At 29.5% G+C, this 12316-nt stretch overlaps 1 protein-coding gene across 1 annotated transcript; it reads left to right on the forward strand.

Annotated features, from left to right (window-relative positions):
* Window positions 1-5546: 5546 nt before the first annotated feature.
* LOC124956362 (cytochrome P450 4C1-like) lies at window positions 5547-9406 on the forward strand. Its single transcript, XM_047512081.1, has 11 exons — window positions 5547-5558; window positions 5647-5895; window positions 5982-6077; window positions 6525-6625; window positions 6952-6986; window positions 7078-7184; window positions 7264-7380; window positions 7437-7632; window positions 7719-7886; window positions 7975-8130; window positions 9336-9406. The coding sequence occupies exons 1-11, from the start codon at window positions 5547-5549 to the stop codon at window positions 9404-9406; spliced, it is 1308 nt and encodes a 435-aa protein (XP_047368037.1).
* The last annotated feature ends 2910 nt before the right edge of the window (window positions 9407-12316 follow it).

Consider the following 12316-nt stretch of genomic DNA (forward strand, 5'->3'; position numbering starts at 1 on the left):
GCTGCAAGAAAAATTACGCCGATAATGTGGAAAAAACCTTGAGTTTTAATTCTTATTAAAAATAATGTATAATGTATACGTTCACTAATAGAGGATATATATGTTCATTAATTCTGAAAAAGTAATCGACAAATGTATGTAGTTTATATTCATATCTAATTCAACAAAATTATACTATTGCTATATCACTGATCACCGCGAAACTTTCGTTAGTTATTACTGGAGGTAATATACATAAGAGATTGAATAGTAATACCTTATTAAATTATCAAATAAGGAGAAGGGGAAAGTAAATTAATTCATTATTTTCATTAGAATCGACCGTAGGATTTCTTGTATTACTAATGTAAATATAAGCAAATATGCTAGGCATTGCTTACATAATTTCTATATTTTTAATCTAGGAATATAACGAAGAACTACAAACATCAGAGTAATAAATTTTTTCATCGAAAAATGTCGAAAACGGCATTTACGCCGTCGATGAAGACAGAAGTAATTCTTGAACAATTGAAAAAAGGTGTCATTGTAAGAACGAAGATTCGATCCAATGTATTGAATTTTCGAAAAATTATATTCGAAAGAAATCGTGTAAAGTATATTATTTTTATTCGAGGATAATTTATACATCAACTAAAAGTTCCTTCCAAAATTCGAAAAAAATATGCAATAAACTCGTTTTGAAAGTGAGAACGTGATCATCAAAATTGGTCAAGAATTATGCCTGTTCTCATGATGGCATAAATCATTAAGAAATTTGGGACAAATGTCATAGACTCACTGTGCGTTGGTTGCAATATTACACTGTGCGCTAGGCTCGGAATTCGTTGGTTTTTCCTGTAAAATTAATTGTTTATATTGCCGTGTTACCGGTAATGAATGGAATTACATAATGTCTTCTATGGATCCAGGAATACTCGTGAGGAAGATACGCGATAAAAAGCATTAAGTCAATTTAAATCTGTAAGGATGTAATTAAAGTATATAGATAAAAAAATTGCGATTTTCACGTTTCGTTATTGTGTATCGGTAATTATCCTAGTAAAACTCGGTTATCTTATTATTATTAACTTTAAATGTGCATATTGACTAAAATGGCAGTTTTTGTCGAACTATTCGTGAAGATGATAAGAACGTGCACGGAAAGAAAAAGAATGATGCTGATTGATCGTGGTGTATCAGATTATACCGCTCGAAATGGATAAATTCGAATTTATGTAAACGGTGCGAAACTTCATAATCACCGTACTACTTTATATAAATCAATCTCATCTTTTAAAATTGAGCTTTGTTCATTTAAATCAGATGGAAACGTTCATATACTATTTTTTGAATTATTATTAAATCAGATAAATTTTGTCGAGATCGTTATAATAGACATGTAGGAATAAGACTATTATTTCTTGAGTGATATTTATTTCTTTTCAGTTATCGGTATATTCTGTTTTTAGATAGTATCGAATCTTTTCTTGTCGTCAAGGTTGTCTCTTTCTCTTTTTCTTTCTACATTTCACAATAATCATAGAAGGAGAACGCATGGAGGTGCGCATTATTGAATATTCATAAATACGAGCGACGAGTCAGATTTCTTTCGACAATATTTTGCAACTTTTACAAAATTTATTTTCTTGTCTTTTACTTTGCATGGCCTTCGCCTACTGCATTTATATATGACCATAACGGGTGCATTACAGAATCTATACAGTAGAGGCAATTTTTCAAACTGATGTCAAGATTGTTATATTATTCGTTTTTTTAATTTAGTTCATCGAAAAGTCCGGTTAGTATGACTTTTGAGACGGTGAAGTATGATCGGACGTTCAAATTGGAGAGTTGTTAACGTAATTAAACATATTTTTATAATACATTCTGGATGAATAGAAAAGCCTTGAGTAAGGTATTATTGCATGAGCTCATTTATTTGCACTGTAAGTGATAGAAGTATCGAAACATCTAATTTTATCATTGAATCTTGAGACATTGAATAATTTCTTTAAATCGTCGGAAAACTGTTAATGATTAGAGAAGTCATAGTGTCATTTAAACATTGAATTATTTGAAGATAGGAGCGTGGATAATTATATAATTAAAACGGAATAGAAGAACTGACGAAAAAGTTTCCACAAAATATTGGGATAAATATATATAATATTTTAAAAAATGGAAAATAATAATTCCACAAGGATGAATGCTACCTTTCCATTATAATTACAAATAACCGGGATAATAAAAAAAGTATAATCTCAGATTAATTGAAATAATTTTAATTTTTTTGAAATTAACGTGAAACTTTCTTTGAATTAAGGGAAACTGTAAATTAGATATCATCACTGAAAATTTTACCGACCACAGATAGGTAATTTCTGTTTGTATATCGTCCTGCGTTTTTTCGACGGATATATTATCAAGATTTCAATTCTAGTAATTTACTATACTTTACTAAATGTAGCCTTTACAACAACCGTTGGTAGGATAGATTTCTATTGTATCGATATGAGGTAATATTACTTATTTAATTTGCGATGCCACCAGTAGTGTCTTGAATGGCTGTAGAGTATCCGAAGTGCCTGTAGCCTCCCAATTACACCAACCTAATCACGCGGATATTTTTCGGTTAATCCTTTTACAAATCTTACGCGGGAACGAGGATCATTTTTCTTCTTTTTCGTTGACAATAGGGCAGTCAAACTGCGCCAGGAAAGATTTACTTTAACTTAGTTTTTCGATGAAATTATAAGAGAAGCTCCGAATATCATTCCTCGCGTCTATATTTCTTTCGTGGGTTCCTACTACTGACCCTTGAATTGATTCCCTCTTGTTAGCGATAACTGTGGAATAATAGGGCGATGCAATGCTCGGTATTCGATACCTTTTTCTTTTCTTTTACGAATTGATTTATTTGGTATAATATCGATAATGGAAATTTACAATGAATAACAAGATTATGAGTCTTAAGTATCGTAACTGCTAATTGTAAAGAACTGTGCTTAGCGACTGACTGCAACGAAGTGATCTTAACGACTGACTGCAATGAAGTGATCTTGACTGACTGCAACGAACTGATGATAACGTCTGCGATGAATTTATCTAGACGACTGCGGATGATAAAGCCCTGACGATGAAGTGTTTTCTGGTGCGTGTTCATTTGCAGCGTCTAGTCGCTTGATGCGTATTGTGCACGTGCCTCATCTGCTCGCGCCCCTTTGGACGAGACTTTTTCGCGCGTTTTCCTGTCGTCAGGGGTTATAAGTCATTGCGTTGCGCTTTCCCTGCATGTTCTTCCTTGGTCAGTTTTATCTCTGCACTTGTGGCTCTTGGGCGCGTTCCGTCGCCAAGGGTGAAAATGTTATGACGCATCTGCATTCCTGCACGTACTTTCTGTCCTCCTTTGTCTTTTCGTATTTCTTTACTACGTGTCTTATAGATAGTTCTAAATTATTTATTAATTACAAGATGCAAATTATTATTCTTATGGGAAAGATAGAGGAGAAACAAATGAAAAGTAGTTCTACAAGTCGCTCTACAAGCATACGTATTCGTGCCTATAAGGGTTTCTCTTCTTTAAAACGTCTTTCATAATTTCTTGTTGACCTATACACGAAGACGTGACACCTCCCCCCTTAAGTAAATCGCTCGGAATTCGCGTGCTCCGGTGATTTAGTATCGCATGCTGCAGTTATTTTCTCAAGGATAGGTTATTTTACCGATATCCTTGCGGTGTGGGTCGGAGTCGCATCGATTCCTTCTGCTAGCATTGGTTGTTCATATTCGACACTTACACTGGTTTTGTTGTCGTTCCTGACTTTGTCCTTGTGGCTCCTTGGTAGTCGTTATCGTCCTAAGTGTAAAACATATGTATCAATGAACTCCAGATTGCACCTAGCAGGTATAAATTCCAACTATACACTGTGTGGAGCACGTATCCTCGGATAACCGCATCAATACATATTTTAATGCCCTTTATTACTATAAATAGTTCGATAACCGCGGCACTCGCTGATCGGAACACTAAAAATCCTTGCCACAATTTCGAGAGGGTGTTCTCGGTTATTTTTGTGAGATCACCTTCTCCTAGTAGATTGTACAATGAGATGGTGTTTGGAACATGGTGTCCAGTTGCTCCTCTCGCTACAGTATTTAGAAGATTGTCTTTCAGCCGAGAACATGATGTGATCCTTTAGATTCTTCAAGTCTTTGCTGGGAGTAAATTCCGCTCGTCATCAAGTGGTGCTTATACGTGACTGAAATATGAGAGATAATGACAAATCAAATGATTATTAATATAACATGAACAAAAAATCAATAATACACGTGACGCGGGAATGTAACATTTATTACTTTCTCCTATTGATTAAATTTACGTTCGATCTGGAGAAGGAAACCTATAAAGGATACATTTTTGAGTTTGTACATATTTATATAATAATTTTAATTTAAAGAAGTATATTTAAGAATTTGAAAATTAGTAATAAAAATGATATTGATTGGACATCAATTAATTATTAATTATATCAAATCATTTCAAATTATGAGAGATTGGTGGATGATATTTGATTTATGCAGTTAGTACGTATTTATTTTGCCTACATGTTATCAATTACTATGAGCAAAATTTCTTACCATCCATAAAAATAAGAAATAAATGGAACATATAAAAGATATAGAACAATTTAGAAAAATTTCACATTGTACATACCACGGACGTTACTGCTTTGACGATTTTTATCTATTTTTTGTCCTTTTTATACATATTGTTATTTTTTATATTTTTAATAATAATATTGTTATTAGTAATATTGTTATGTGCCGACGTAGAGAAGTTTGAAGTGAACTCGGAACTAGATGACCGTCTTTAAACATTCATTAGAAATTTTGACACGTAAACATCGATTGTCATCCGTCTTCTACGATAACCTGAACTAAGAGAACTTCGGAAATATTTGAATATTTTATTAAAAGAGTTAATCTGTTAAACTGTTCATTGTAAGTAAGGTATTGTTTTTGTTATCAAAATATTTTTTTGTTTTAACGTGTGGTTGCGGATAATAATAAATTATTTTTAATATCTATGTTTATTATCTAATGTACTTCAAGAATTAAAACTGCAAATTCTTATTTTTCTTATGAACAAGATAATTAATGATTATTGAAGTAAAAATATATATTATAATAAGAAACGAATGAAAATTTAATTACACAAATTATTTATCAATCCAATAAAGAACTAAATGAATAAGTTTTTATGCATCAGTGCTGTTGTCACATTTATATTTTTTATAAGTAGTGTTATAAAATAATCATTATCGTGCGATCGTGCAATAGAATCGTGCAAATTCCAATTGAATATACAAAGTCCATAGGCCACAAAATTTAAATAACCACTGTTTCCCTCTTCACTTTTCACTTTCACTGTTGCGGCAGGAAAATCGTAAGAGTCGCATTTTGGAAATAGAGTGTCTGTAAATCACAAAATTTATAACCATAATCGCTAGATTATTTTTATTTTATTAAGTTATTTCCATACATTCTATTTGAATCAGTTTATCATGGAATTCACTGTAATATTAATTATTATTATTATAACAATTTTATTTGCTCTATGGAATAGCAGATTACTTTTTAAATAAATTACATATGTTTAATAAGATTAAAAGAATCTTTGGTCCAAAAGCATATCCAATTATTGGAAATGCTCATTTAATTATTGGTGATACAGCTGATAAACTTGCATCTTATATTTTTTATATTGAAGTATTTTACCCGATATTTATTCATAATTTTTTTGTAGCTTTATTCAACCAAATATTAAATCTCGATAAGAATTATAAATTATTGTGGCGTGTATGGTTAGGAACAAAATTATTTGTAATCATAGACAATCCCGAATATATCAAAGTAAGATATATTAACGTTATTTTAATAATTTTTAATAATTTTATAATCTTTTTATTTCGTATTTTTATTTTTTTTTTTTTCGGAAGACTGTACTCAATAATCCAAATATTACTGATAAAAGCGAGAAATATGAAAAATTTAAACCTTTTGCGGGCAATGGTTTGTTAACTGCTTCAGGTGAAGTATATTTTTTACATTGTTTATTAATACATAAATATATATATATATATATATATATATATATATATATATATAATATTAAATTTTTAAAAATTGAACAGTAAAAATTTTTGCCCCTTTATATGCACATACAGATAAATGTATTATATGTATGTCTAGACGAATATAATAAGTAAAGTATGTAAATTAAAGTATTGCTTTCCTTTTGATTTTAAGCATCATTGTGGAATCGTCATTGAAAAATTTTAAATGACATGTTTCTTTTAAAATATACAAAATCGCATATGGATGTATTCATTAATTATTCTATCGTTTTAATGAAAAAATTGGAAACTTTAATTGGAGAAGAATTAGACGTTTTTCATTAGATTTTTCGTTGTACATTGGATATAATATGTAGTAGAATTTAGAAATTTTGTACGTGTATAAAATTGACTTTTTGTTTAAAGTTTATTATAATTTTGTTATTTTTACTGGAATACGGCATGCTGGGTATGAAAATAAATTCGCTGACAAATCCGGATTACAAATTAGTTGAATCAATAGAATGGTAATAATAATGAAACTATTATTTTCGTAATATATTGTATATTTTTCGTCTGCTTTTCAGTGGAATGGATATAACTGCACAGAAGATCTTCAAATTATGATTACATCCGAACATAATTTTTTATAACATTGCTATAGAAAAGAAATATCAGGCATGTTTCTCTTATCTGGATTACTTTACAAACAATGTATAATTAAAAGAAACATTTTTTAAATTGTATTCCTACTTTTCAAAATATCAAAATTTTAATATTATATTTTATATATATATTGTTGTTTTTTATTCCTAAAAATAATCAAAGAAAAAAAGTAATTTATATTGAAAAGTAAAATTAATCGGGAATTGACAGAGAAAAATTCAGGTAAAAATATAAAATATACGTTTAATAAAATTTAGTTTTCAATCTTTTCATTTATTAATAATATTAATAAGATTCTTGTTCATTTTTCAAGAACCAAAGTCAAGGACACTTCTAGATTTTTTATTTGAAATATCGCATGAAAGGGGAAAATATTCGGAGCAAGATATTTCCGAGCAAATCAATACGATGGCTATAGCTGTAAGTCGTAATTATTATTTAGCTGCAATAAAATTTTGTTTACTAAAGAAAATAAAAAAAATCTGTATTTTGCTTTCAGGGAAGCGAAACTGCAGCCACAACCATTAGCTTTGTCTTCTTAATGCTTGCTACATTCCCGGAAATTCAAATACGTATATATAACATTTCCTTAATAATTTGTCATTACGTATCCAACGTAAATTATATTCGTATTAACTTCTTATCCTGTCTTCCACATATTCGATCACAAAGGACAAAGTATACGAGGAACTAAATCAAATTTACTGCTCGGATGATCCGAAACGTGTTCCAACATATAATAATATTAAAAGTATGAAACTTTTGGAACATGTGATCAAGGAAACATTACGTCTATTTTCTGCAGTTCCAGTCATCGTCCGGAGAGTGACGTTAGATATAGAAGATATCTCTGCATACAAGATGACTTGTTTTATGTTTTTTATCATTCATAATATATATCATTTATATTATATAGTAATAATATTTTTTATTAATTGTATTAAATGAGAGAAGGTTGGACTATACCGAAAGGTAGTTCAGCAGTATTTCTCATTTATAAACTTCATAGAAGCGCAAAATATTGGCCATGGCCATTAGTACTCGATCCCGATAGATTCCTATCGGGAAAGAATTGTTCTACATATTTATTTCTATTTAGTTACGGTCGAAGAAATTGTATAGGTAATTACATACTCCTATAGATTATTTTATAATATATTCTAGAAAATTCTAATATAGAATGCATTTACAATTGATTTTATTTTTGTAGGTCAAAATTTTGCTATGTTAAACATGACAATAATCATCGCTACACTGATAAGAAGATTTCTAATTAAAATAAATAATCCAATAGGAATTGCAGAAATAGGTTTAAAGATGAGCGTCACATTAAAACCGGTAAAACCAATAAGAGTAAAATTTGAAAGTAGAAATTAATTAAAACATATAACATACATACAATACATACATAATTAATATATATACATAACGAATTCTGTGAAATATAGTATAGTATCTGTAGCAGGAACAAATTATTATCTGTATAAAATAAAAACTGTACAAAAACAGTTCACTAATTATTTCATGTAATTTGATATAATGAATAAATAATTAATTCCTAGAAGGTCATTCTTGCTTATTTCGAAATTCCAATAATTTAATATTTTAATACATTCTCTCTCTCTCTCTCTCTCTCTCTCTCTTTCTCTTTCTCTCTCTCTCTCTCTCTCTCTCTCTCTCTGTCTCTTTCTCATAAATCAGAATACTCGACTGTCACATGTAGAGTCTTATCATGCGATGAAACTAGATAAGATAAATAATCTATTTTGTTTAAAAATTCCCATCTACAAATTATAAAATATAATGATAAAATACTTCTAGTATAAAATAAAGTAATTATTCATAGGCCGTTCAACCAGACGAATCGAGTGATATTATTCAACGCACGCGACGAGAAAGTGATCGAGTGAAGAGTGAATTCATAAATTTCAGTTTTTTGATTGAGTTTTAAATATAGTCTTATCCATCAAACAATTAGGGCTATTCATTACATTTCGCTCGTAACGTGTGTGATTTCAGCGATAGAACAAAACAAGTACTTCTTTACTCCGGCGGCCTCTTCCTATTTTAAAAAAGAAAAGAAAGAAAGAGAGAGGGAATGAGAGAAAGGGAATGAGAGTGAGAGAGAGAGAGAGAGCGAGAGAGAGAGAGAGAGAATGCATAACTTATTAAGCATGCAAGCAAAAAACATTTTTTTTATCTGATTCGGCCGAGGCTGCACAAGACTGTAATAGTTGCGTCATACACAACGAAAGTTCATGAAAAAACTATATGATGTAAATTTCGGTATTCTAATCCTATATACATATCCTTCCTTTTCTCTTCTCATTCTATTTCATATCATTCTCTCTCTCTCTCTCTCTCTCCCTCCCTCTTTCTCTCTCTCTCTCTCTCTCTCTCTCTCCCTCTCTCTCTCTCCCTCTCTCTCTCTCTCTCCCTCCCTCTTTCTCTCTCTCTCTCTCTCTCTCTCTCTCTCTCTCTCTCTCCCTCTCTTACATTCTTAGCAGGAATTTGTTAATATTATTCATGAATATCAATTAGATTTATATGGAGTTGTGTAAATTCTTGCAGGAATATTTTATTTATTCACAAGATTGTTCCCAAACGATCCTACTAAAGAGCCTTTAGAAAATAAAGAATAAATAGATGATGAGATTTTTTAAATGCTAAAGTGACCATTTTGTTAAACTAATCTTTTCTTTAGGCATTTAATGAAAGACATGTTATAACAATTGAATAGAAACTATACAAGTAATGCCTTTTCATTGTATTTAATAATATTAAGAAGAATAAAATTCATTCATTAATTATACATTATATACATGTTCTACTCCTTGCTATCATGCCTAATGTTCTATATAGATTATCATTTTTTTCGCTCTTTCACTCTCGCAATGTCGCTTTTTGCTATCCACCTGTACGTTTTTTAGAGCATGGGCCAACGATCTACGTCTGGCGTGAGGTGCTCGCCTAATCTCTGCACATGGACTGACATTCAATCTTGTGGCTACATTTATTCCTTACGTTTGATTTTATATAATATTTAAATTGTATTCCATAAATTCTAGAAAATGCATTTACTATTGATTTCACATTCTTAGATAAAAAATTCGCAATGCTATATATAAAGGTAAGAATTGCTATTTTGTTAAAAGGATTTATCATTAAAATACGGCCAGTAGCAATAGAAGAAATTCTGATAAAAATGGATGTTACGTTAAAGTCGGCGAGGCGTCTAATATTTAAATTATATAAATATAATATATAGATAATTAATATATAAACATAACGAATCCTGTGGATAACTGTAGATAATCTGTACCAGATATAAATTATTAACAGTATAAAATAAGAATTGTACAAAAACTACAAAAGGATCTCATTATTTTATACGATTTTATATAATAAATGGTCAATGGATAAAGACTTTCTCTAATTTGAACAACATTGAGTAAGTTAATGTTATCCAATGAAGTTATGTTTCTAAAGTGATCTGTGAAATTTTTCTGAATGATAACTACTTTAGAATTTATCGCCAATCAGTTTGAAAATATTACTAAGTAATATTGAAATCATTCAATAATCTGATCTTTTTGTGTAGCGATTACTGTTGCCATCTCTAGCATAGCGAAATGCTGACCTAAAAAAATAAAACCAATTGTAAATGCATTTTATTTTGGAATTTTCTGGAATATACTTTCAAATAATCTATAGGAGTATGTAATTACCTATGCAATTTTTTTGACCGTAACTAAATGGAAATAAATATGTAGAACAATTCCTTTCCGGTAGGAACCTATCAGGATCAAATACTAATGGCCGTGGCCAATATTTCGCACTTCTATGTAGTTTATAAATGAGAAATACTGCTGAACATCCTTTTGGTATAGTCCAATTTTTAGTAACTTAATATAAGTAATAAATAAATATTAGTACTATATAATGCATTCATTATATTAATAACGAAATATTAAACGTAAAACAATAAACGGATGTAAATAAAATGATTTTGAATGCAGAGGTACCTTTTATATCTTGCGTTACTTTTCGAGCGATGACAGGACCTGGAGGAAATAGATGTAACGTTTCCTTGATCACACGTTCCAAAAATGTCATACTTTTAATATCATGATATGTTATTGGAATACATTTAGAATCGTCCGAGCAATAGATTCGATTTACTTCTTCATATACATTGTCCTTTGTGCTCGAAGATTTGAAAGACATGATAAGAAGTTAATATGAATATAATTTTCGTCGGATACGTGATGACATATTATTAAGAAAATATTATGTATAAGTACTTGAATTTCTGGGAATGAAGCAAGCATTAAGAGGACAAAACTAATGGTTGTGGCTGAAGTTTCGTTGTCCTGAAAGTAATATACAGTTTTCCTTAATTGTCATTAATACCAAAAATTTTATTGCAACTAAATAATAAATACGACCTACAGGTATAACTATAGTATTGATTTCAATCGCGAATATCTTGCTTCGAATATATTTCTCCTTCGTGCGATGACTCGAATAAAAGATCTGGAAGGGTCTTCGGCTATTCTTCTTGAAAAATGAACAAAAATCTATCATTAATAAACGAAAAGATTGAAAATTAAATTTTATTAAAGGTATGTTAGTTATTTTTAACTAAATTTTCGACTGTCAATTCCCGATTAATATTACTTCTTAACAGAGATTCTCTTTTTTCTTAGGTTATTTATAGGTACGAAAAATGACAATATATACAGAACAATATGTATAGAAAATAATATATTGAAATTTTTTAATTTTGAAAAGAAGTAATGTAATTTAAAAAAAATTTGTTTTAATGACACCTTATTTTTAAGTCGGTTGTATCCAGGTAAGTCAAACACGCCTGAAATTTTTTTTTTCTAGCAATATTATAAAAAATTATGTTCGGATGTAACCATACTTTAAAAATCCTTTGTGTTGCTATGTCCATTGCAGTGAAAGAGCAAACAAAAAATATTGTAAAAATATGTAATACATTATTAAGATAAAAGTATCATTATTATTACCATTGATTTAGCTAATTTGCAATCCATATTTATCAGTGAATTTATTCGCATACCCATCGTGACATCTTTCAATAAAAAGTTTAACAAAATTATAATAAATTCAAACAAATGTACATAAATTTTATAAACGTTTAAATGTTTCTAAATTAGAATACCATATATTACATTCAATGAACAGCGAAAAACGTAATGGAAAGCGTCTAATACTTCTCCACCTAAAGTTTGCAATTTTTCCATTAATACGATAGAATGTTAAACGAATATATCCATATGTGACTTTACATTTTTTATAAGGAACATTGATTTAAAGCTTTTCGATGTGGATTCCATACTAAAGTTAAAATTACATCAAAAGGAAAGCAAGTATACTTTAATTTACATATTTTACACATTACTTTAATTTACATACTTTATTTAATTTGTTTGTTTTTACATACACGTATATAAGAAAAAAGTAAAAGAGAGAAGATCTTGTACATATCCATATAATAAATTCATTTGTATGTGTATATAAAG

This window comes from Vespa velutina, chromosome 21, assembly GCF_912470025.1.
Source record: "Vespa velutina chromosome 21, iVesVel2.1, whole genome shotgun sequence".
In the NCBI taxonomy this organism is placed as follows: Eukaryota; Metazoa; Arthropoda; class Insecta; order Hymenoptera; family Vespidae; genus Vespa; species Vespa velutina.

Bases quoted from the DNA above. Each gene is read 5' to 3' on its own strand.
- LOC124956362 (XM_047512081.1), top strand. The intron at 7,381-7,436 runs GTAAATTATATT...TCGATCACAAAG, and splicing joins TTTGTCATTACGTATCCAAC to GACAAAGTATACGAGGAACT. The intron at 8,131-9,335 runs GTAGAAATTAAT...AAATTCTTGCAG, and splicing joins AATAAGAGTAAAATTTGAAA to GAATATTTTATTTATTCACA.